This window comes from Oryza glaberrima, chromosome 3 (assembly GCF_000147395.1).
Source record: "Oryza glaberrima chromosome 3, OglaRS2, whole genome shotgun sequence".
Lineage (NCBI taxonomy): Eukaryota > Viridiplantae > Streptophyta > Magnoliopsida > Poales > Poaceae > Oryza > Oryza glaberrima.
In genome coordinates this window covers 29,738,445-29,765,105 of record NC_068328.1, presented here as the reverse complement: position 1 = coordinate 29,765,105, position 26,661 = coordinate 29,738,445, and the positions used below count along the sequence as shown (strand labels likewise).

The 26,661-nt window shown below is 40.4% G+C and overlaps 2 protein-coding genes across 5 annotated transcripts; both read right to left on the bottom strand.

The window, feature by feature from the left end:
* Positions 1–1,375: 1,375 nt before the first annotated feature.
* LOC127768647 (serine hydroxymethyltransferase, mitochondrial) lies at positions 1,376–5,963 on the bottom strand. The gene is made up of 16 exons (XM_052294269.1): positions 5,801–5,963; positions 5,645–5,683; positions 5,447–5,533; positions 5,233–5,354; positions 5,016–5,092; positions 4,413–4,537; positions 4,083–4,175; positions 3,740–3,832; positions 3,459–3,656; positions 3,231–3,335; positions 3,072–3,137; positions 2,788–2,865; positions 2,420–2,531; positions 2,229–2,336; positions 1,913–2,087; positions 1,376–1,676 (listed from the first exon to the last, which is right to left on the bottom strand). Exons 1-15 carry the CDS (start codon positions 5,885–5,887, stop codon positions 1,936–1,938), a joined length of 1,542 nt encoding a protein of 513 aa, XP_052150229.1. The 5' UTR covers positions 5,888–5,963; the 3' UTR covers positions 1,376–1,676; positions 1,913–1,935.
* Positions 5,964–7,328: 1,365 nt separating this feature from the next.
* LOC127768644 (uncharacterized) lies at positions 7,329–26,094 on the bottom strand. 4 transcript variants are annotated; one of them, XM_052294263.1, is made up of 20 exons: positions 25,770–26,094; positions 20,818–25,684; positions 20,554–20,742; positions 20,351–20,465; positions 18,520–19,579; positions 17,214–17,661; positions 16,889–16,942; positions 13,959–16,803; positions 13,524–13,637; positions 13,295–13,425; positions 12,882–12,974; positions 12,295–12,567; positions 10,688–11,240; positions 10,123–10,198; positions 9,895–10,041; positions 9,559–9,624; positions 9,381–9,444; positions 9,236–9,288; positions 8,132–8,210; positions 7,329–8,037 (listed from the first exon to the last, which is right to left on the bottom strand). In XM_052294263.1, exons 1-15 carry the CDS (start codon positions 25,997–25,999, stop codon positions 9,942–9,944), a joined length of 11,148 nt encoding a protein of 3,715 aa, XP_052150223.1. In that variant the 5' UTR covers positions 26,000–26,094; the 3' UTR covers positions 7,329–8,037; positions 8,132–8,210; positions 9,236–9,288; positions 9,381–9,444; positions 9,559–9,624; positions 9,895–9,941. The 4 variants fall into 4 exon arrangements, with proteins under 4 accessions (XP_052150223.1, XP_052150224.1, XP_052150222.1 ...); XM_052294264.1 differs by having other exon boundaries at positions 9,559–9,621; XM_052294262.1 differs by lacking the exon at positions 9,559–9,624.
* Between the last annotated feature and the right edge of the window lie 567 nt (positions 26,095–26,661).

Below are 26,661 nucleotides of genomic sequence, written 5' to 3'. Positions count from 1 at the left end.
GAGCTAGCTCATGTGTGAGATCCCCTACCTCCTCATCGACAACCACGATGTGCAGTGCAGGAGTCAGTTTCTGCCCGGCGCGCGTAGCCCATGTCATCGTCACGACGACGCGACTGCGTCCGCTGACGTTCTCGCTGCCGCTGCCATGGCGGCACCGGAGGCCATGCTGCCGATGATGAAGAAGGGGACTCGCTCCTTCTGCGACGAGGACACTATTACCCGGTTTTTAATTATTCTTTTAACCTTTTTAGTGTTTGTGGTATAATTTGGCTAATGGATCTTCGGTGCATCGGCTAGATCATGCTTGCAAAACATTGGGTGATCATAGTATTTAATCTGGCATTGGGATATGTATGGATCAGTTGATGGGTTGATGGCATGATGGAGTGCAGCGAGGAAATATGTATTTCAGTTGTTGAGAGCTGCTGTGCTGGACAAAAGATGGAAATTGATGCACTTACGTACACTGCTGCTTGGCTCTGCAACCAAGGCAGAATCGTGTGTGCGGACTGGATTATGCGACTATGCGGTAAAGTCAGCTATGGAATATACATTTTTGGTAGCAGCTGATTTGTTAATTAAGAGTTTCCATGAATGTAGGATTTACACATCCGGTGGTTAGGTGCCCCTATATATAGTGGGGTATTAGATCAGTTTGAGAACCCCCCGGAACAATTTCAATCTACTATTTTTTCTTTACATTCTTGTTATTCTCTATTTTGTTTTCATGGCTGAGTTCTGTCAACTCTAGAATTTGGTTAATCTTTACCGTTTTGCGCTGAAAAACGGTCGTGCTTCTCCACGAAAGCGAGGAGGTTATCCTTTGCTAGTTTGCTCGGAAACTAGTCGTTCATCATCACGTAAGTACGATAGTTATCCTCTTTACTAATTTGCTTGTAAATTAATCGCTTGATTCCGCGAAAGTGAATTAATCTCGAAATCGGTTTCACTAGCCGATTTTGATCTATCGATTTTGGCGACTCTGTTGATTACACCGCAAATCGTTAGGTGATTTTGTGTTGGCCATGACAAAGCGTCAACATTTAGTTTACAAATAAATACTTTCAAAACTTATTTCCAAAAAAGTAATACAACACTGACACATCACCCGCAACGAACGTCCTATCACATCAGCCAGAGTGGCATGGCAAGACAATGCTAACACGCCAACCAGATCGGTGTCAAAAAAATTCAGATCTTCAAAATAAATTTTGAAGGAGTTTATTTCTAAGATTAAAAAGGTAAAAGGTAAAAAAAATCCCATTGCCCTTGGTAGCCTTTGTCCACAGTTATCATATGCCTCTTACTCTCACAGTTGTGTGCAGTAAACGACAATCCGATCGAGGGCTTTCAAATTGCGTGCAGGGCCAAAAGATTACAAGTTACGATTTATAAACACGAAAAATTCCGCAATCATGCGAATTATTCACAGAATACACCAAAGTATGTGTAACTGCTTGTCCAAGAAGATAGTGAAGGTTAATATAGCATTAGCATAACATCTTACAGTAGGTGTCTACGATAAGAACTATTGACAAAGTTTCCACATGCTGTAAAATGCCAGGGGTCCCTTTTACATAAGATGGCACTCCATGGATATATGTTTACACCGACTTGTTCTTGCAAGAATTCCAACAGTCACCTCAGGAATTCAGCTTGATGCCTTTTCTTTTACCCTGAAATAAATGCGACAGAAGAATTCGGTGACTGATAGCAGAATGCACAGTTAATTTGCTTCTGGAAAACGGCATGCAGGAAGGAGCGGTGGTGGAAGAACTGGAAGGGGTGCAAGCTGAGGCAACAATGAAAGAGTAAACATGGCTCATGATCGGAGCCAAGGCCTAGGCAACTAATATACTGCATGCAGCATGCTAAAAAAAAAATGGAGCCAATTTATCTGTCAGGACAATACCTTGCTGTTCCATTCAAAGTTTCTTAGTTCTTGTACTTCATGGTTTCTTTCTCAAACCCAATTGTGGGGAACTGTTTTGCATATTCCTCCACATCATGGCGAAGTTTTGCAATCTCGGATTGAATGTTGCTATCAGATTGCAAAGTGGCAACAAAGTCCTTCAGTTTTGTTCCACCTAAATTGCAAGGGGAAAAACAAAATGATGAATACGATGATCCTAGGGTGAAGTATCATATGAGGGCACCTCAATGCATGCAACAATTGTTTTGTATTCTCAACATTTTCAAACAAAAAAAAAACTAGGAATTTGACTGACCTGCTGCAGCCTTAACCTTCAAAGCCAAGTTCACTGCTGCATCGAAGAAATCAGCAACCTTAGCAAAGTCCTCCTCAACAAATCCTCTTGAGGTCAGTGCTGGGGTTCCTGCATGATCATGGAGCTGATATTGAGATTTTGCAAATCTATTTTAAGTAAATTAAAAAAAAACCACATAGGGCAGATTTTACCCATCCTGATGCCTCCTGGTACCATAGCTGAAACATCACCAGGAACTGTGTTCTTGTTTGCTGCAATGTGCACGTTTTCTAAAACCTTCTCCACTCTTGAACCATCTATGCCCTAAACATGAAATTTGAAGAGGATGATAATTGTCCCCATATGGCATAAAAATTTGAAAAAAAAACAAGTTTATCTGCAAAGCACATTTAGCTATCATTTATATACAGAAACAGCAAGCTTGAGGTTAAATAGACATCAATTGATATTTTTTAAAAGGAAGCAGCTGAAAGTTTATTGGTGAGCACTCATAAGAGAAACTGAAAGATAGAACTAAAATATCTCAAAACACCCAAAGCGTCCCACATGTTTGTCTTACCTTGCTCTTGAGATTTACCAACACTAAATGGTTGTCAGTCCCACCAGAGACAAGTTCGTAGCCTTTTGCTGTCAAGCTCTGGAAGTGATAAATTGCCATCAGATAAGGAAGTGGTTCAAATGTTAAAGCACAATTCATCATGTTGGAAAACCAATAATTTGCAATTCGTAACATGCTGAGGTGAACTAAGTGAAGAACAAAATCATTATTAAGTGTTGTGAAATAAAGAAAGATCAAGCCATATTGTAGATAAAAAAAAAACCTAGCAAAATTTGAACACATACCTGTGCAAATTTTGCACAGTTACTCATAACTTGCTCTTGATAAGCTCTGTACTCCGGAGTAGTTGCCTGGAAGTTAGAAAGTCCTTTTATAGTCCAAGACAAAGGCAAACAATGTGATCTATAAAATATAAAACATCAGGGATCAGAAGTGCTACAGACCTGCTTAAGCGCAACAGCTAAGCCAGTAATGGTATGATTATGTGGTCCACCTTGCAGACCTGGGAAGACAGCAGCATTGATCTTGTCCTCAAAGTCATACATAACCTAGACGGTAGAGGGTCATTAGGCATTTTTATTTTTTTGAAGCTCACAGAGTCACAGGATGGAGAAGAAACAGTACCAACACCCTACGCAACTATCTTGCTATTGTTCTGCTCAAGTATATACCTCTTTGCCTTGCTTGTTTACTCCTTTCACCCCCTTCCTGTAAAAGATCATGGCTCCACGTGGTCCACGGAGTGACTTGTGAGTAGTGGTAGTCACTACATCTGCATAATCAAAAGGAGATGGAACAACACCAGCTGCGACAAGCCCACTGATATGTGCCATATCTGCTAGAAGTATTGCCTTCTGCTTGTCACAAACCTGCAGATTGCATAACAAGTGAATTATTTGACTGATTACAGAAGGTGAAGATTCAGCATGCACTATTGAGCAGTAAAATTCACCTTCCGCATGCGGTCATAGTCATAAAGACGCGCATATGCACTTGCACCCGCAACGATCAACTTTGGCCTAAAAAGAACGGCACTTTTCTCCATCTGTGCAGAAGTAGCAAATCAAGCATGTCAGCAGAAATTCATCTTGAAATAATTTCACAATTGAAAGAGATATGAGGCAATGAAAAATATCCTAGATAATGCTACTTGAAACCATATTTTCAGCTGTGGAATCTGCTAGATGCAAAAAGAACACATTTTGTCCAATGAAAACTCATACCTATAAAAGAATGATAGAGAATTCAATAAGTTAAATGGCATTAAAACAAAACAGATAAGGAGGACATTGCACCTGATCATAATCAATCAAGCCAGTGCTTTCATCCAATCTGTAGGGCATTGTCTCAAAGAATATCGAAACTGCTGAAATCTTCTTAGTATCAGTCTGCAACCATCAAGAAGTTGAACAACTAAGCCATGGGAGGATGAGAGTACCAAGAGCATTATATCTGAACATAACTAAGAATTGAGGGGGAAGAAACTCATTGGTATATAGTAACGATGAGAGAATTGAAAAACTTGCGAGGACAAAGAAAGACAACAAGGAAGGAAGCATTATGCTTGCATGCCAACTGAAACAACTAGTAGTAAGGAGGCAATGAAGAAGTCCAGACCCATGTACCTGGTAGCCGTGAGAAAGATGTCCACCATGAGGAAGATCCAAAGCCATGATTCTCTCATGTGGTTTCAATAGGGCAGTGTAAACATGGAAGTTGGCAGGTGACCCTGATAGAGGTTGCACATTCACTGCAGAGGTAGAAATTGGTTGTCAAGTTAGAATGCCACCTTTTTGGAGAAAGAAAACTAAAATTTTGAGAATAAGTATTCTAGATAAATTTAAGTACAAAGCGGTTAATAATGAAAGCAAACAATTCGAAAAATATAAATGAATAGGACCACTCGTGTACCATTTGTATTCAGGTTACTGAAGAACTGAGTGGTTTATAAACGATGTAATCTTTTCATTGTACTAGTGAGGAAGCTAAGTAAATTAAGAACCTAGAAGAAATTTTCTGATCAAAATCCCTTTTTTTCTTTTTGTGAACTATGGAACCATAAAAACTGTGTCTTATCCAAAGGAACCTTTTTGCCCCTATCCTTTTTTTTTTTCATTTACATCGCCCAAAGCAGGAAACAAAAGAGGACTAAAGGCTATTGATGCGCATGAAAGCTGGAGTTCATATAAAAACATGACAAGGCAAGATAAAGAGTGAAAATGATTTACCTCCCCATTTCGCTGGGTCCAAGCGGAAGGCCTCCAAAGCACGTTTCTGGCACAATGACTCGGCCATATCAATGTATCTGCACGCAAGGAAAACCCAGAGCCACCAGAAATTCACATCATTCACTCCCATCAGGCACTGATTTCTCTTTCAGATTAAACATTTTTAACACCCAAATAATCTGAACAAAGGCAACCGATAGAACGCAATCAACCGTACTCGTTTCCACCGTAGTATCTCGCGCCGGGGTACCCCTCGCTGTACTTGTTGGTCATGACGGATCCCACCGCCTGCATCACTGACACCGAGGTGAAGTTCTCCGACGGGATGAGCTCCAGACCCTGCACCAAACAGATTGCCACAATTCAGCAATGCGTCGGTGGACCAAACACTGAACAATCCACGCACTTTTTTTTTGGTGGTTGCTGGTTACCTTCCATTGGCGGGCCTTCTCGCGCTCGATGATGTCGGCGATCTCGGGATCCACCTCCTCCAGCGGCGCGTTCAGCTGCTTCGGCCACTGCATCCAACACACAAACAAAATCAAAAAAAAAAAAAAAAAGAATGAACAAACCACAGACACCAACGAGCAACGGAACACATAATCAAGAGAGAGAGAGAGAGCACGTACGGTGACTCCGGATCTCTCCTCCGTCGCCGGCAGGGACGCCTGCGAGAGCGCACGAACCCAAACCAATCCATGGAACGGATTAAGCACCATTTCTCAAGAGGGCAACGATATAAACAAAAAAAAATTAAAGAAAAAATGGAGGAAGAAGAGTGGAACCATGTAGTAGAGCGGGGTGATGCGGGAGAGCGGCTGGCGGCGGAGGGCGTCGGAGGAGAGCTTGCGGAGCGCCGTCGCCATGGCCATGGTGGGCGAGCGGCGAGCGGCGGGTGGTGGTGGAGGCGGGGGGTCTCGGGGTTTGGGAGGTAGTGGATTCGCGTGGCGTTTTTATCTGCAGTGATCAGCCCCAGCACCCACCACGCCGGACGCATCAGCATCACCAACCTCTGCTTAATCTTTTCCTTTTCCTTTTATTTTTTATTTTCTTCTTTTTTTAAATAAAAAGAAAAAAATTCCAACCCTTGGTTTATTTTTTAAAAAATCTTTAACCAATTTTTTTTTGAGATTTAGACATGTAAATTGGTCGTTTGTTTTCGCGTTCTTCTTATTTGCCACTAGCATTACTTATTTTTATGTTTTTTTTCTGCTTCTGTTTTTTCTATTCTTTTGCAACACAACGTTTTCTTTTGGATAGCAGAGTACCTTTTTTTTTTATGGATGCGATTACATTCGGATAAAAAGAATATCTTGATTTTAATTGTGTAAATTGCAATGGGTGGTGCAATTTAAGCAAAATAGGTTTCAGCAAAATAAGGGAGAAAATTCGCATAACGAGATTATATTCCCATATCTAATGACACTAGATCAAATGGCTGAAAGTATCCGGGGATGTTGGTCCCAGAGGCAGGAAAAGAAATAATTAACCGGGTGCCCTGCCATTTAGCATAGTTTATTTTACGTGCGTGTTAGCTTTCAAGATCGCCACCAACCCAAAAGCAGGCAAGATTCTTCACTGGAGAAAATGTATCGAACCAAACAATGATCCTGTGCGCTTAGAGATATGGTTTGCTTATATAATTGCTGCGATTAGCTACCACTAATCAGGACGCAGGGTACCAAATCGCAAAGGAAACAGCGGCTCGGCCACTCAACTTACAGATCACAAGTCACAAACGCTTTGTCATCCATCACCTAACACTGGGAGCAAGTGTATATAAAAAAAATCACCTAATCTCCGAAAGCGACATCTCACATTTCTCCCAAGAAAATTAAAGAAATAACAGGAATAAAAGTATGCTCATTGGTACAATTTTTGGGGGTCAAAAATATATTATCCACATGAGAAGGTGCATTTTTGTCTATTAAAAAAACTACGCTACATTTACTGGAGATTTACTTAAGGCACAGGCTTCTTGGCCTCTTGGGCCATACAAAATGCAAAGGTAAAAATTAAACATGGTGAAAATAACAGCTGGGGAAAAAGGAGTTGAGTTTATCTGAATGTTTTATGGAGAGGACGGGGCCAGGGTATTGCTGCCCTGCCAGCGTGCACAGAGGCCACCCGAGCCCTATCTTTTCCATGACCACTAGTCAGCAACAGCACAAACACTGCCCACCAGTTCGTACTCGAGTTCAGATAAAGTGATCAATCTCCATCTCAAATAATAGCAATAAAACGGGAGGAATTATGAACGATGATAAGATTTTCTTTTTTATAAAAAAAATTACAATGTTAACAGCACGGGGCACATCATCAACGTGTCACGCTGTAAGGCTATATATATACTTGAAGATTTCAGACCAATCTGTATCTGAATAAAACACAAGGAAAGAAAGCAAGAGTTCATGTATTCTACAAGCTATAAATTTCCAATTTTGCTTTTGAATATCGCCAGACCCTTTTTCACGCGAAAATATAGCTATATTTGAGGTGTGCATAGAGGAAAAAAATACTGTGATACTTGCCCACTTTAGAATTAGAATCCCACTTCCAGAATACTGTCGAACACCTATCTTTACATCAATGCAACATGGTCATGATAGGAATCTTCTAAAATCACAAGTACATGCAAAATATTATGTACACTATACTCGAACCAGATTTCTTGGTTGTGCTTTTAAAACGTGCTTGCTAAAACTCTTCATGTTCTTAAGACGGCTTACTGTTAAAGATCATGAAGTCTTCAGTCCACTGGGAGTGCAAGCCATGGCTGTCCACGTGAACTGCAAACTCTTAGCTAGGGTATTTTTGTTCATACCATTGCTAAAACCAGTCCATATCCCAAAATATCGATGCCTGAATTCTGCAATACATTGCTGTATAGCTGAGAACATTGTACATGAAAACGCTGAAAGTACTTCAGATCCTTGCTCTGTCTGGATCCATCCATAGCTACCCATACTTAACAGTTCATATCTTGCTGCTAGGATATGGAGTGAATGGTGACCCTGTAAAGCTAGACCAAATATGAACACTCTTATTTGAAATGTTTAAACAGCTAGCCTCAGCCTTGTTTTGAAGAAAAAGTAAAGAGCAGGTGCAAACCAAACCTCTTTGTGGCAGTAAGCCTGCTTTTGCTCGACGTGCTGTGGCAATCTTGTTTTCACTATGGATTGTCTTGTCCAAACTCTGGAAATGAAACAGAAATTTTTTGGGTAAATCACTTATGCTTTACTGTTACTTCTAAGTACGTTAGAAAATGAAGATCGACAAATGGTCATTAAAGCTTGCAACAAAAAAAAAAACGAAAATATTAAAAGGAATAAACTGATTTGTATTAACAGAAGGTTATAGCTATGTGAAAGAGAAATGAATCTCTGCATATGCACTATCCTATCAGTCCAACGTGCTTCATGATTTGTGCACGACATGATAATGAACAGAAGATTTGAATTTAAGCGTGCATCATTACGTTGGTGATAGTGCATGTATCCACATATGCACGTGTAAAAAAACAAACAAAATGAGCATTTCCTTCCTTTTTTTTTTAAATTTCATGTCCATGTAGTAAAAACTTGACCATTAATACTCTCCATTTTTAAATATACGAAGCTATTAATTTTTGGACATACATTTGACCATTTGTCTTATTAAAAAATTTTATGCAAAAATGTAGTCATGCTTAAAGTATCTTTAATGATAAAAACAAGTCACAAAAAAATAAGTGATACATATCCTTTTGATAAGATGGATGGTCGTATGTCCAAAAGCCAACAGTGTCATATGTTTAAAAATGGAGGTGGTATTAATGGAAACTATAATACCCATATTGGATAATATGGAAACTACTCTACTAGATTTTTCTAAAAGTACTTACTCCATCTGTTCCTTTTTACTTGTCACCTAGAATAGAATACATGCCATCATACTTTCCAAATGTTGATCATCAAGATAGCAAAAAATGTACAGAATAGATGTATGAAATATATACATTAAAAATTAAAAATTGCAAAAGAGAATATTACAGCTGTATATTGGTGAGTGGTGACTACGAGAAGTCAAAATGTCAAGTAAAAGAGAGAGTATTGTTATAAGTATATAAAAGTAGCGATCAAAGTTATATCACAAAAACTTAAAATCAATAATGTCGAATTAAAAAAAAAAAGTCCCAAAGCAGGGAAAGCAGTAATATGTATAAACGTGGGGAGACGTACCAGACTATTGACAGTGATCCAGGAAAATGGTTGGCAGAAAGTTGACAAGTATACTGACAGAGAGTTATACATGTGTTAAAATTGTCACTGAACTAACGTAGGAATTGGAGATATCAACTCAGAGGAAAGGTATTATACACTTAACTAGGCAAATAAAAGGTGGATATTGTAATAACTTATGCCCATTCAGATCTCAACTTCAGCTTGCCCTGCAAACAATGAGAAGCTGTTGGAATTCTTTTCTCTTGTTTTGACTAACTAAATCATTGATCTGAATTCATGACGGTAATATACTATGGAGTATGAAAAGGCTAACATCATACCAAAAGTATAGTGACCTAAGTAAGACAATGGCACATGTTTAGGGACCTCCAGCGTGTTTCACTCTTCTACAAGTATGAACCGTTAGTCTGGTACATAATTTTTGTAAATGAATGTAGTTGAATATGCTAATATACTGGCAGTTAAGCAGTTCCCTTTTAAATGACATTCTTTTTGGCCAGTTAGCTGGCACTGACTTATCTAGGTTTTAAGAAATGCCAAATAATGATGACCACAGCAATATGTTCCATCTGAAAATTAATTACTGTTTGGACAACCCCTTCTATCACAAGGTACTAAACAAACCTATAGGGGGATCTTATATTTTCAGTTGATACCTGGAAAAAACAAATCGTAGAAAGACATGTTCACATGTATCTTTGAATCATATCCAAGGTGTCCACCCCTCATACATATTGCACAAATTGTCAATGCTTGTCGCTTGCTTGAGAAGATGGTCAACTTGCTCAGAAACCTTCAAGGACCTAGAAGGAACAGTAGGAGATCAATAAATTGGAGAACACGAGGACATTTTTGGGTGATTACTAAGATGCTTAATTGCCCACCTGGTGCCATCTATATCCCATCCATGTAACTTATGCTCCACTTGCTTCAGTATGGACAAAGCAAAAGGATTTTTACCTGTGGCCATCAAAAAGAACAAGCGAGCATTAGCTACAAAGTTTGTCTTGGCTTCGGAATCCTAACACTTCACGAGAGGTTCAGAGACAAAGCACTATGAAAACATAGTCTTAAAATGATTACAATATTCAGTTTCAATTTGTGAAGATTTTAGTGTGAAACATTAAATTAATTTCTTGCATTGATCTTCTCATGAAAATCTAATAGATACTTAGATTACATACTAGGCAAAAAAGATTGATAATCAAGTTCTGCAGTATATGCAATTCTCCCTTCTTGGAGGATAATCTGTACGGTGTTAACATGGTGCTGACAGACACAATTAGATCAAAACGGCAATGCTGTAAATCTCAAAGGAAGTGTTTGAAACATGATATATTACTTAAAGGAAGTTTTAGGGCAGCCTACTATGAAGTACAAAATAATTTAGAAAAATAAATAGCAACATCTAGCACCATATATCTAACTACCTACTATTGTTCATTTTACCTCTTGTCAATCGAGTCACAGAATCTGGATAGGATTTAGGATCACTGTTATCACATTCTTGTCCTCTAATCTGTTTGAATGGCAAATTTGTATTCTCATTTTCAGATTTCCTCTCCTTTGACAATGAGATTTCAACCTCATCAACACTGTTAACATTCGTCAATGTAACATTGTTTATGAACAACTGCTTATTGCTACTTGAATCTGATTCCGAATCAGCCCCTCTTTCCTGATCATTAGCACCAGGAGCTTCTATCACAGGCCTGTCAACCAATAAGGGATCCATATTCTCTATGTTCTCAGAAGAAGTAATCTGGGTTAACTCTGTGGTATATCCAGAACTGCTTGTATATGAGTGTTCGGGAGGAGAAATCCAGCATTCATCTTGTAAAGAAAGATCAGTGGTCGTTACTAAATCCTGAGATCCACCTTCCCTGCTCCCAGAAGAACCTTTATCCTTCTCAATTGATGAATCACTCTGCAAAATATCTGCATGTGTTGAAGGCATATCCTGTGACTTCACAGTTTCACTTTCACCAAGAACTTCTAGAGCCTGCGGAAAAGAGAAGATGAGTGAACTTCTGGAGACATTTTGTTAAATTGGAATTTTAATCCTAAACAAAGAATCAAGTACTCCCTCTGTCCCAAAATATAGCACCTTGTATCGTTCAAATTTTGTCTCAGAATATAGCAACTTCTCTACATACTCCCTCATTTAACCGATCACAATCATCTCTCATTTAATTTCTCCAGCTACTTCCTCATCTCAACCAATCACAACCATCCCCCATTTACTGTCATCCCTCACCTTAATCCCCGCGAAAATCATATTTTGGGATGGAGGGAATAGAAAAACATAAAATTCATTCCATGGTTGATTCTGCAGCAGTTCAGCATAGCCAAGAAAAAGCAACAGTGTTTGAATCTTGAGTTGACGAAATTCTCAAGTATCATGCAGTTCAATCTGATAATCAATATATCTTTGAATTATTTGAATCATATTTTACATCGAAATTATCGTTATTATTTTGTTTAGAGTATTATCAAAATTTCAATCTTTTCCAAATTAAATATCCTACAGGTGGACATGTATTCCAGAAAGTGGTAAGGATTTCAAAGGGTACTATGACCCATATCCTCAAGGCTCTGTCCCCAAGCAAGGAAGCTCCGTAAATCCACAAAGTTAATTGCTGTTGTCACAAAGAAATGTGAAAATTGACTAAAATACTCAAATCAGATCAAGCATCTGAAAATATATTACTCCCTCCATTCCAAAATATAAGGCATAACCATCCCTAACCCAAAGACCAAGAAAATAATTATTATCATCTTGTAGTTTGGATCATCCTAATAAATACAATACATACATCCAATAGAATTAGAGAACATGAGAGTGGAGGATTTAAAAAAGTAATAATTTAATGGAGAAGAGGTCATAGTTAATGGTCTATATGCATGCATGCCTTATATTATGGAACATCTAAAAAAAGTGGCTGTGCCTTATATTATGGAATGGAGGGAGTATTGCTATTGAAATGCAAATAATTAAAAAAGATTTCTCTAAATAATTAATGGCAACTCAGAGCAACTGGGTCTTAGTTAAGTACCTTATGAAGGCTCCCTGCATGAATACTAGAAAGGCGTCCAAGCTTAGTCATCAAGGAGTGCAACTCCTTCGCATCGTCAGCAAGTGGGGGCACCAGAGGTTCTAAATTTTTGTAAGCATCCCGTATTCTAATAATGTAAGATTGGTATAATGCCTTTCCATGAATAAGAGGCATGCTGGTATTATTCTTCTCTCTTTCCTTTGAGATTGCTTCAGACATAACAGCTAAATCAGCAGACAATGAGGCTTCGAGTGGAAGTAAAATTGTGTTTGCCTGTCAAACATCAAAAGAAAAGTTTTTCCTCAGAAGAAAAAAAAAACAATTTCTAGTAATCCGAATACACTAATGGTGTCAAGCATTCCTCAGTTCTGGCCATCTGGGAATGTACAAGTAACACATATCAAATACCAGCCTTAATATTACAATGGGATTCTCAGTGGAAGTCTGAACAGCATATGCACATAAAAGGTGCAGGTCCAATGCTGCCACTGAGTATCCAGGACCAAATATTCATATTGCGGGACCAAGTGTTCATATTGATCTAGGAAAGGAAATGCAATAGAACAAAGCGTAACAGTGAAAAAAACCTTTGAAAGATTGGACATAATTGAATTGTGCATAACAGCAGCTTCCTTTCCCACGATATATACATCATGCAACCCCTCTGCTATTGCCAAAACCTGCAAAAAGAATTCCCAGAAATCAACAACTACAGATAAAAATTTGGATTTGATCACCATGAACAACTAAAAAGGGACATAAGTGCATAAATTGACAAAACCAGAGATAAAATATCTAATTTCCCAGATTTATGTGTAAAATAGCTAAATTATATATAGCTCGTAAACTAAAGTCTAACCACCAAAGTGTTCACAATCATTTACAAAGTTGCACAGCTGAAAACAAACGGCTGACTTCATAAGTAGCAACTCCTATGCACTCACAGTAGATTCCAACAAGATTTTTGTGCGTGGAAAGGTTATATTTAATAATCACGTACCTCCTCTAGTAACGAACCACATTCAGAAGTCAAAGCAGTGCGATGCTGTGAAACATGTTTGAACCCAGATAATGATGCAGTGACTTCAGAAGCTCGTTCATACATGGACACAAGAGTATCCTGTAGATTAACTGGGAAAATATAGACAGAACACTCTATGAGGAACAAAAAGAATATTTATTTAACCAAAAGAAACACAAAGCAACAAAGTCATGAGTAGATGGCAGACCTAAAGCAGATTTTGCTCTCGAAGAGACTACAGAGAGCTGATTGGTTACTGAATACAAGCTTTTCCCAGCACTTTCCATGTTGAACTGACTGAGTTTCCACTCTTGTTCTGCACCTGCTTGCAGCAAGCAGAAATAAAACTGTTACAATAACACGAGAAAATCGTATCATAAAGCAGGATGAACTAAGACAGGTGCACGGCATCCAAATTCTGTCAATACTTTGGTGGCCTACACTCATTTACTGATGTCTTATACAGAATAACACTGAAAACAGTAACCGAAAAAAGAAAAGCAGTAGGATGATTCATTGAAGCCTGTATATGCCTGCATCTCATGGTGGCAAGCTATCTTGGGCAGTTTTGACACAAGAACAAGTTTGGGGGTCCTTGATCTAAACATACATACAATAGAAGTGCGAAAAAGTAGTCACTTACATGTGAAAGAACGATATGCTGCATCTAGACGTGTCAGGAGATTCAAGAAAGTTTGCTGCCATGTCCTGCCTCTGTCAGTAGATTGTCCGGAAGATTTATCCTCAGGAATAAGGTAAATTCCGTCTCTCGATCCTTCAAACTCCAAAACAGATGTGCAGATGTTAGCAAGATCAGATGCCTGTTCTTGGATGACCCGAAGCAATTTCCTCCTTTTTAACAGATGATCATGAAATTCAGATGGGATTCCTGAAGCCTTTGTGGTTGAACTGCCTGCTCCAGAAGTATTTGGACCAGCACAAGCCCATCCCATTGCTCTCTCAAGTTGTCCTTCAGCTGAAACTGAAGTGTTTTCACAAGCTTGCAGGCACTCAATTGATCTTGTTACCAATGACACTGAAGATTGAATCTTATCCAACAAGTTGCCTCTGCTTATATTTAGGAGCACAGATATGAACTTATCATCACTAAGAATATTTTGTGACAAAACCTTAGACTTCTGCGCGTGAGGAGATGAAAGGTCATGCAGCCATTCCACTTGAATTATTTCTAGAACGATTTTGCGTAAAGCCTCTGTGAGATCATTCGATTGTCTTTGCATCAGAGAAACAGCAGTCTGGGCAGCTCGAGCTGTCTCATGAGCATTACAGTACTCCTCAAGCATTACTGCAACCCTTCCAACAGCTGCAGAATCTCTTTTAGGTTGACCGGATTCTCTTCTTCCTTGACTCAATTGCAGTAAATCACTAATTTCTTTGTCTAACTGTAGGATAAATGCAGGAGCAATCCTTTCCATGATATACCGATAAACTTGTTTTTCCACATGGTTTGTAAGCTTCGTTTTAAGAGCTGTATAAAGCTGGTTAGTAGTAAAACTGTGCTCAACAGAAGATGAAATCTCATGCATGCACAAATCAAGAATTGAGTCCAGCAAACTGAGTTTCCAAACAAAGAAACAATGATCCTTTAATAAGCCAGCAAAAGGCCACAGTACATCAGATAATGAAGAACCTGATGACAAGACATCTGTTAGATTAGAAATGGGCCCATCTACATGATAAGGAAACAAGCCACATGCTGACAGCATATGATCAAGTGCTTCAAGGTCAGCAAGCGGCTTTGTCAAGATCAAAAGCAGAGCCTTGCTTCTTCTCAAATGAAATTCACTTTCTTGATCAACATTCACCAAAGATGAGAAATACTGTTTAGAAGAAAGTAGCGAATTCATGGCACTGGATTCTACTTTCATAAGTGATGAAATCGTCATATCCTTCTGGCTCCACGTTTCTTGGAGTTGCTCCAATTGTGCCCTGCATGCTTCCTCCTGGGAAGCTAGCTCCTCTGCTTCTTCCCAAGACAGATGATCTCTACCCATCATGGCAGCTTCTTCAAGAGCTATTTGCTGCTCAGTGATTCGTCCAACTTTCATGAAGTAGCTCTGTTCAAATTCAGTCATCGATGCTCTCTCAAGTTCTATCCGAACCAGTTTCTCTAGAGCTGTATCAACAGAGCCACGAATCTGAGAAACTGAACCAAAAGCTTCCATTACCTCTGAATTGTATGAAATAAACGATCTAATAATTTCTGGAAGGAATACTTCGGTCATTTGTTCAATCATGTTGGTACTTGAGCACAAAATGCGCTGAAAAGTGGAAGCCCATTGCCTATGCTGGGGCTTTGCATAAGCTGTATTCATTTCAACTAATTTTGCCTCCATAACTCCATGCACTTCACCAACAAATCCTGAAATTAGTGCACATTTTTCAACCTGCTGATCAAACAACTGCAAACTCGTTCCAGCATCAGCTTGAGGACCAGTTTCATCTGTTCTAAATTTAGCTATCCCAGTAACTTTACTTGAAAGCTCAGAAACCTTGGCTCTAACGTCACTATATAGCTGACCAACAGCAATTCCAAGAATAGAAAGAACAATACCTGTTTCATCCTGTATATCCTCATGGGCTGGAGTTTTGACTCCAACATTACCTGATTGTAAAAATGGAATGTTACCCATATCCCTCTTTGGTGATGGCAATTGAATGGAGTTCATGAATGCAGAAAGAATCCGCTCTTTAGATCGCACTTCATTCTCGAATCCAATAGAATTCATCAGTTCGGAACGTTCCCTTGCAAGTCTTTCTATACACACAACATAACTTTCCATTTGATTTAAGAGATCCCTATATCTTTGCTGAACTAGATTAATACCCTCACCCTGAACCTTAGCAATGACTTCTGCTGCTTGCCTCTTGGCAAGGGGAAGCAGATCTTCTGAACCACTGCTTACAGATAGCTGCAAAGCTTGTGCCCAACCAGTAACTGGGCTGGTTGTGATGTAATTAACTGGGAGAACTTGCTGCAATACCAAAGCATATTCACCAAGTGACTCTAAGGCAGCAGACAGCCCACCCTGCAATTCAAGAATTAGTTGAGAAACCTCCCTATCCAACTCAGAGCATTGTGCTCTTGTTGGCTCAGGAACAACTGTAAGAGGGACTTCTGATTCAAGCACAGCTGAAATAAGGCTTAAGGCATCATCCTTGCTGTTTAATTGCATGCATGACTCTACACCTGCAATTGAATTGTCCCGTATGGCCTCAAGAATCCTTCCATGTTTTTCCACCCATACTGCAAGCTTGTTTGCTTCATCATTTGCTGCCGCTTTTGTTTCTGCTAATTCATGAGCATGAAGCTCAAATGAAGTGCGGGATTTTTCAGCAAGTGAACTAGCTTCAGCTAGCATTGATTTTGCTGATGTTTCACTCTGCAAAGCACTGGATCTCTCTTTCTCAGCATGATAAAACATAGCAGATATAACCTCATACTGCTCTAGAGTATCCAAAAATTTCTGCATATATAGTAAAAAGATATGGAATAAAGTGAGTTTTATTTGAAATACTTACAGTTTGTATTTATACGGTTGAAAAGAATACCTTTAGTGAAGATAGTGTAGCTGGCAAGTTAGTTACCAAAAGATCCTGATGCTCCTGAACATTGGAAGCAATCCAGTTAGATTAAAAAAACATAGAAGTTAACTAAAAAATGGAACTAAATATTTCAGGGCAATGAGCGGCAATATATTCCTCAATCCTGCAAGACTGAATTTCTTTTAGACAGCAAGGTAATCTTATTACCCAGCTTTTTGGAGAAACCCAAAAAGACAAGTAACATCCTGCAAGACTGAATTACATATAATATTGAAAAATATTAATACCAGGAGATGCAAGAGAAAATTCCAAACCCAAGAGGCAAAATTACCTGCAAAGGAACTCTGATTTCTTGGATCCTAGAAGAGAACAAGCTCAGACTAACTGCTAATTCCATTCCTTTCTTCTCCTCACCAGCTATTCCAGCTTCATCTTGGATATTTCCACGTGTCCACTCCATCAACGGGTCCCAAAGAAATACTTCTAACAACATTAATATGATATCTTTGTTCCTTAAGAGAACAGCCATAACTTCTTCACAAGTAACTCGAAAGACACCTTCAACTCCAGTTAATCCTAAAGCTGATTCAATAGTTTGAGTAAGACGGAATGGAACAATCTCTGGAATCTTCAACCTTTTCCCTTTATCAAAGCATATATTGTAATCTATGTGAACCACATCACCACTGCTGAAATCCATAAGGATATTGTCCAAATGTCTATCTCCAAGGCCCAGTACATGGCCAATCATGCTCATGGCTGCTACACTGCTAGAGAATCTGCAAGAGGAAATTAACTTATTGTTAAGCACCTGTGGATAATGACAAATTTGATCTTGCGAAGTAAAATGAAAAGGAAGAAAAAAACGTCAGCTATTGTTCTTCAATGGAAATGGTACACCTCTATTTGTAAAGGTTAGGAAGCTAGATAAAGTGTATTATGGAGAATAAACTACTCCCTCCGATCATGATCGTTTAGACAGTCTATTTTGACCACAAATTTCTCTTGAATATATTAATAAACTAAGTTAAAATTAGAATATTACGAATGTACTCCTTCTCTCAAGACAATTGTATACAAATTATTTTCATGTGTCAAACCTAAATATTTTAAAAAATATAGATTCCTGAAGTTTTGAAAGTATAACTTAGAAGCATGTCTGAAATAACATGTTTTTTTTTGTAACCAGAGGGAGTAGTTAGCAAGATTTAACCCACCCTCAAGTTATCATTTTTGGCTCATGGAGAAGAGAAGAGCAGTCATTAACTTGTCTCCCAAAGAACATCCCTAGAGTGGCACAACTATCTTATTCAGCAGATGCCTTTTCTTCCTCTACAAAAAGAGTAAATGTTTTGTTTCTCTTAAATTTTTATTTTTAATAAAGCAGTACGGTTTAAGATGCACAAAATTTCAATTTCAGGTATACAGGTTATGTTTCATGTGGACATCATTAACTTGAATTGCCAGCTCAAAATTTTGTACCTGTTCTCAAAAGGTGACAAGAAGTAAAAAGATAGACCTAACTGTAGTTCAAACTTGTCAAAAAAATCCTACTTTGGTTTGGTCTAACAAAGAAGAAATTGCCAAGTGATTAATGCAAATACAGTGTTAAAACAGAAGTGCCATGTACCATATACCTCTTTACTTTGGAGTTAAAGTTCCGGAACCCTTCACTTGCACACCACATTTCTTGCCACAGTATCTGCTTTGGGGTCTCTTTCATAAGCTCTAATAGAACCTTTCTTTTAACATCTAGTGGCCAATCTCTTCGTGAGATTACTCTTTTGATCCCTTTTTCTTTCAGTGCTGGAATGATCTTTCCATAGAACATATCACCTGGACGGGGAACAGGTGGTACTGATTTGTGAATACTATTATTAACAGTGTTAACTGAAGAGAGCTGTGCCTGTGCTAACTGAGAGCGTTTTTGCCATGTCTTGTACACATTGTAGATGCTACTTACATTCTCAACCCACTGGATGAGTCCAGCTCTTCCACTAATTGGTGTAACAGAGTAGAATCGTATTGCCATATTTCGACTTCTAGTGTCAGAAGATGAATAAAAAAAGCTATTTATCGCCTCTAGCAGCTGCATGATCCGAGAATCGAGGCGTAAATCCTCTCGACCCTTGAGGAGATAGGTATACTTCTGGCCGTCTGATCCTTGCAAGACAAGCTTCTTAGGCCTTGTCTTTGTTGAAAGTACTGTTACTTCTTTACAGAAGGAAGATATTGTAATTGTGCCATGACTGTCAGCAAAAGAAGATTCTGAAGAACTGAATATCTGCTTCTCAAAACCAGGCATTGGAATGTTAGAGGTTGATAAAGCTGCTAGCTGTGGCGCAATTTCACTTAATGATATGCATGACTTCCTCAGATGAGTGGCTAAAGAAGCTGCAATCGAATCAAAAGGCCGCCAAATCTCTCCTAATGCTGATGGAGATCCAGGGGGTGTCTTAAGGGCTGTGATTGCAGATTTCAACTGAGCATTATATTCCTTATGGAACCACACTTCGTGAGATGTTTTTGGTTCACGAGATGTAGAAGCTAGACGACGCTCCAAGGCTACTACAATTGGAGTCATAATAGCAGAGTATTTTGCAGCATTGATCTTGTTCTTTTCGGCTGAACTCAGGGTAGAATTTGCAGCAACCCTTGCAGCTTCCTCTTTAAGTATATTAATTCTCCTTAAAACATCTACATAGCAACAAAAAATTTGTCCCGTTATTTACAGGACCTGAAATTAGAGTTTACTTAATTAAATAAGTGTGGCCACTGGCCATCTAGGCCTAGAGTCTGAAAAGGACAGTTCATGCGAAGGATACCAGCAATTTTTGTGCGTTGGCCCTTTTTAACTTATTTTACATTTACAAATGTAAAATAAGTTTTTACAAAGAACCAAGGTGCAAACATTGCAGCAAAGAATACCAATACCTTACATGAACCCATATAGATAAATTTAAATTTACACGATAGTCTGACACTATAAGATATTCCCCTAATCCATTTCCAAAAGGGTGTATTTCAATTCGCAAGTGACAAGGAAAGTTCGATTTACAACATAAGCAATTTATTTATAGTTTGAACTTAGTGAACTTCATAAAACTCTAAAGGGACACCATTAAACCTAGAGATCTTATGCAGCAAGGCATTTTACCATTTCATGATATTGGAGCTGTAGTTAGAGGATTTTGTGTTAACTCTGGAGGGACATGGCAAAATTGGCAATAACAAGAATCGTTTGTGTTAACTCTGGAGGGACATGGCAAAATTGGCAATAACAAGAATCGTAGAGGTTTTTAATTATTGAACCCTAGGGTGTGTCAGGCATTGCAGTTAAGGCACAAAAGAACTTTACAAGTTATATAGTACTCTTTACAAGTAAACATATTCATAGCTAGGTGTTCACATTTTCAATTATAGCTGCAGCTGATTCCATAGGACAGCAGAAGCAGAGAACAGATTTACCTGAATGGAGATCTTGTAAAGTGCTCAACCATTGTTCCTCCCATAGAACAGTAACCATTCCTAACTCCTCAATTGCAAGCTTAACATCCTTAACTAGTTTGGGATATTGCTTAACCTGTGAAAAAGAATAAAGGGTGAAATATAAATACTGTGCATGCCATTCATAGTCTAAACAAATATGTAGTTCAAAGTATCTAAAATACCAGAAAATCCAATATGCGCTGAAGCTCATCCGAGGGTTCTCCTTCACAAGCATTGATATCGACTAAAGTAGGATATACAATTGAACAAGGAGAAAGTTTCCCTAGCTTCACCAATATGCTTTCCAACTGTTTCCTAACTATCTTCTCTGGGTGGAAGCTCAAGCGGGCAAAAAGTTGCGGTATAATCTCCTGCATATATCCAAAGCATATGATTACACACCAATTTTATCATAATATAGAATTAATGTCACTATCGTGATGTACCTGCCACGGCAACAAAGGAACTGTTGAAAGCCCACTTTCAACTATTTCCTTCAACTCCACCCCGTAGTTCAAAATTATATGGAGGAGATACAACAATGCCCTCAGAGTGTAGCTCTTTGTTTTCCCTTTCAAAACATCACGGTGATATGAGGGTTGAAGCCCAGTTGATGAATGCGAAAGGTACTGAAAATAGGCATGAGCAGCATGCCCAAAAAGTGATACTCTCCTACATCTTAAAGACCACCAAATTTCAATAAGCTTGCCAATCAAAGTCATGCTGCTGTCCTTTGCAGAATCACATTTACAGAAAAGAACTGTTAGCTCTGATGATAACCGTACAGAAGGCCCTTCACCATCACAGGCCTCAGAGCCTGGTGCTCCAGCTGCAGTTTCTAGCAGACAGATTGTTTGCTCAATTAGTGAAACGATGGGATTCCCCTCAGAATTGTAACTGCATCCTGCCGTTGGTGAAATGCTACAGTCCACATAATTTCCATCTTTATCAGCACAGAAATTTCTTATTATTTCCTGCACTTCAGACTTTTCGTTGTCTGTCAGGTGAAATCTATCTGGAGAAAGCTCAGACTGGAGAGCAGGGAACAACGAATTCTGCAATTTTGAATCAGTTCCAGATAGAGAGTAATTGGCATGAGTAATGCACCAGGATGCATAAGAATGCCATGCTTTACCCATACTGGGACAAAGTTGCCAGCTTGTCTTTCGAGCAATTCCTATGATTTCTTGGGAAACCACATGAGAATTCGATGCAGAAACTGATCCATTATCACCTAACAAAAGCTTCTCAGCTCCATTTCGGAAGCCACCAGAATCATTAATATCTTCTATCACCTTCGGAAGGATCATATTCATAATATGAGTTGAATTCTCTCGTTCCATCCAGGTCGAGAATTTCAAACAGGCTTTAGCAATCAATGGGGTGCCAGCACCAGAAGAATCACTAACTGTAGAAAGAACAGTAGCACGAACCAGTGACCACAGGTCAGTTAAAGCCTCTTCCTTCTTTCCTTGATCGTGCTTCAGCAGGGCACCTTCATACTTAATGTTCAAAGTAAGCATTTCTTTTTCCATCTCATCAGATGAACTCAAAGGGTGGTTTATGATGTACTGATTTAAGCGGCTAGCCAATTTCAAGTTGCTCTGCTTTCTAGCAAGACTAGCAAGTTTCTGACACAAAAGAAGTGTGGGTAAAGAAGATGGTTGTGTAGTACGATACACTTTGAAGATTTTCAGCCAAATGTTGCAATCTTGATTAATTCTATCGATGGGATCCTGCAGTAGTCTCAGTAAATAATCCATTAGCGCTGGCGATTGATTAGTTCTATTTGGGCATGCCAGTTCAGTGGTTTCTTCAAATGCAAAGATGCAATAAAGCTGACCAGCACAAGCAGCAGCTTCGGTTAATCCATTGAGTGGGACCACAGAGAGTGCTTCATCCAACATCAGTTTAGCCTTATTTAGCTCCTCTCGTGCCTTGTCAGGTTTGCTGTGAGATTGAAGCATTGCACGCAAGAGCATTAACTCACTTCTCTCAACTGCAACCTTGGGATCAAGGCTGAGTTCACTGCTGCTTTTAGGAGTCAAATCAAGATAGCCCCAAGCTGAATGGAAGTCCCCTCCATCAAAGCATGCCATGGCATGAACAGCATTTAGCTCATTGCCAGCGCTAGTTAAAGCACCTGAATAAGGTTTGCCAGCATGTACAGCACGGAGAACTTGTAATTCTGAAAGCCAACCCTCTAAGCATTTCCAATCAGACAGGGACGTGTAGCACTCAATAACACGTGCTATGATGTACTGGATGCCATCAGATTCCATGGAGGCAAGGCCTTCTTCAAACTGTAGAAGATGGGAATAATGTGCAGCAGCCTTTTCATACTTCCCCTGAGATTGATAGATGAGTCCTGACATCCAGGAGAAGTGATTCTGGCTATCAGATACACCTCGAACTAGTTGTTTGTCCTGCTCAAAGTATGTATAGAACGTTGATATGGCCCATCTCTGAAGCCCAACTAAGGCATCTGTTTCATGACACCTGCATAATGCCAGTGAAGCATGTCGCAAGACCTTCAGAAAATCTGCCTCTAACCTCTCTCTAAAAGCATGGTGACTTTCAGTAGCTCCTCCCATGCGACTGTTGTCCTTGAGGGATGATGCAGCAAGGTTTCTGATATCTAGAAGACGCGATGAACAGTAGTGGATGACCGCATCATTACAGTGCAAAGCTAATCCTGCATTCAGCATTGGATCACAAATTCTAGAAAACCACTCTTCGCAGACTCGTTTGTTTGCTCGAAAAAACAAGGAACTTGCTTTTGGAGGTGCTGGTAGAACAAAGGAACCTTCATATGCATTGTAAACATATTTCTTTAACGCCTCAACAAAATCCAACAGCAGGCGCATAGGCAATAAGCTTGTGTCAGATGGTGCTATATACCTGCCTTCACCTTCGGTAGCTTCTGGTGCCAATAGATTCGGTACATCCAAAAGCATGCGTTCTAGAGCTGCAAATGTCTGTGTCGGGCCACCAAGATGAGTTCGAAGTCGAAGGTTTATGCAGTGGCGAGCAGCTTCATGAATGCCCCACCAAACCGCAGCAAGATTGTTAACTGAGTAGATCCTATCAATAATAGTTCTGTCCACATCTGGACCTTTAAATAATTCGTTCCCATCAGAATCCCCAGAAACATCAGTTTGACCAGAGAACATATCTTTCTTGCCACGGTAACTAAAGAACAGGCGCTGGACCCAAGAAGAAAGAGGTAACTTCAATCTGAGAGAAAGGTAGCTCAAAATTGAAACAAGCTGCTGCCAATGAAGTTTCCTGGGTTGTTGCTTCACAGCAAGCACATGCCTCCAACTCATGCAATGCTTACTCATGTTAGCAGTATCTGGGGAATGCTGGTAACTCCATCTATTCTCAAGCAAGCCAAATGTGTATGTTGTAATAGGAAGAGCAATTGAAAGTAACCTTGAAAATCCTTTCTTTACAGCATTATCAGGATCACTAAGCTTGTCAAGAAGAACTTGTGTCACAACTGAGAAATCCATGGGATTGATAAGCCTACCAAGAAAGAGTATTTCCAAAGATGTTGCAACATGCAGTCTTACTTTAGGTTCTCTGTCATATGCACAATCCAAGATTGCAAAAAGGATAGTATTCAGAAGGGTAGCACCCTCATGGACTTCGTATGAGATATTGCGCTTATCCACATCCCTTTCCATGCCAAGAACCAGGTTTCCAAACGTATCTATCCAAGCTAGAGCTTCTAATTTCAGTGTCATGGATGATGATGCATTAAGGCCCCAGACCACAAGTTTTCCATACTTATGCATAAATTTGTTTTTGCAGTCACAAAAGGACTTCCTTGATTCAATAACCAGCTGAGTTTGACTACCTGAATCGCCAGAACCGTTTGCTTTAGATGGTGCGATAGTACTTGAGAGGTCCATACTGCTCAATCTGTGTAGTATAGAGAAAATATGAAACTGCATCTCAAGAAAATCATGAAATGGAGTACCAAATGGGTCAAGCTTTGCTGAAATGAATGATGTCAGACTAGCTGCTTTGTCGTTCCTCTTTTTTGTATCAACTGAAATAGTTGCCAGAAGAATCTTCAAATCAAATTTCATCAAAGAAAGCAACTGATGCTCTGAATACCCCACCAATGAGAATGTGGATGAGTTTGACTTGCTTTGTGTTTCACTGTTACTACCTAAAGATAGATTCTGGATATCAGGGTAGCTTGCTCGTCCCGTCTCAAGCAGAGATTTCAATAGCTCCAACTCTTTCATCAATGATGAAATGGCTTGATCAACTACATCTTCCAATCCATGTTGCAGGACAAAAAGGTAAGTGGTTGCCACATTTGTGACCACGGTGTGGTTTGGATGAAGACGCAACCGAGATAGAAATGAGCTAAAATCTAGCAAGGCTTCCACAGCAGATGCTCGGAGCCCCAAATTTTGCAGTGACAGGACTTGCAGGTTAGTCTTAAGTGCTGCCACCAACTGCACTGATGAGGCAACTTCCAAGCTCTGGGCCAACACATCCACAAACATACCATAAAATTCAGCAAACCTTTCCTGAAGGATCTCTGCTAGTAAGACAAGGCATCTGGACGCTTCTTCCATCCTCTCAGACCACCCGAGCTTAGAAGCAATCACTGATGCACACATTAAAAGCTGAGGAGCCAACCCCTCAAGTGGCCCTGCTATAAGTTCCTTAAGGCTATTTCTCTCAGCCACACCAGATGCCATTATCTGCAGTACTGTGGAGAAGCAAGCAAAGAGTGGGCGAAGCCGGCCAGAGTTATGGCTGGCTGCAAGATTAGGATCATGCACAAGAACCTCCATGTCTGCCAAGAACTTCGGCAGCAATCCAAGCGAGAACTGCAGATTGCCAAGCCAATGCCACTGGAATTGCAAGAAACTGTCCATGATCGTGCTGCGATCGGACTCGGCAAGGTCTGGCACAAACACCCACCCAAGGAGCAGGTCCACGATATCGACAAACTGCGGCCGGAAGCAGTGGGGAAACTTGGCGGCGACCAAAGTGAGCAGGCCGAGCAGGCACCGGAGCACGGTGAGCGACGTCCGCTCATCCTCGAGCACGTCGCGGCAAGCGGCAAGGAGCGGCGGCACGAAGCGCTCGACCGCGGGCACGTCCCCGGTGGCCAGGAGCTCCCTGAGCCCCTCGGCGAGGAGCGCGGCCGAGGCCGGCTCCCCCAGCAGCGGCAAACCCCAGGCTACGAACCGGTCGGGCAGGCCACCGGGCGCCTCGTGCGCGCACAGCACCGCGCAGAGCGCCGCGTACGCGGACACCGCGGCGCGGCGCACGGCGTAGGACCTGCACAATCACAAGCCGGTGAGCCGAGAAGGCGAGAACCTACACGGGTCGGGGCGAGAAGGAGAGAGGAGGGGGGCACACTTACGCATCGTCGGCGAGAAGGACGGAGATGGGCGGCGCGATGAAGTGCGCGAGGGAGGGGAGGAGCGGGCGGTTGGGGGGGTGGAGGAGGGAGAGGCGGAGGGTGGAGAGGGCGGCGGCGCGGGAGGCGTCGTCGGAGGGGTGCGGCGGCTCGCCGGCGGCGGCGGAGAGGAGGGAGGCGAGGTGTTGCTGCAGCTGGTGGTGGGCGGCGTAGGGGGGCCGAGGGTTTTGCATGGTCGCATCGTCCGCCGCGCGCCGGAATTCTCGGGGGAGAAACAGCGGAGGCGGAGGCGGAGGCCGGCCGCCGGAGAGAGAAGTGGGGGACTAGGCCCGAAGTACCGAGGAGGAAGAGAGTTTTCTTCACGCCGTCGTCGGTTTTGGACCGTCCGATCTTCTTGTCTTTCGCGGTGGAGATTGGAGAGTCCGGCTAATGGACGGTCCGCGTTGCGTGACAGCGCTTTGAACTTCCAGTCAAATGAAAAATATTGTGGGGATAAAACTTTTATATACGTGCTTTTAACTATTAAAAGCAAAGGATGAAAAATAAACTTCGAGAAAAAAACTCTAAAATCAATTCCAGATTTAAAGTTGAAAATTCATTCCATCTTCCTCAAGATACGATTTGATTTGTAGCTTCTTTCTCCGTCCCATAAAAACCAATCTAGTGCAGAATTAAGATCGATGTGTTAACCACATGCGTGTTTCATTACACATGGCATAAAAAGTCTATTTGACACATGAATTCCATAAATATGGAATCAATTCAATTATTTACTAAACTCCTATACCACTTTAAAAGAAGCAAGTAGTGAGCGGTGAATCTACCATCACTTTCACCACCAACTTTCTACTTTTTTGAAGGAGAAAATGAAGTGTTGCTAACCTATCACCCTTAT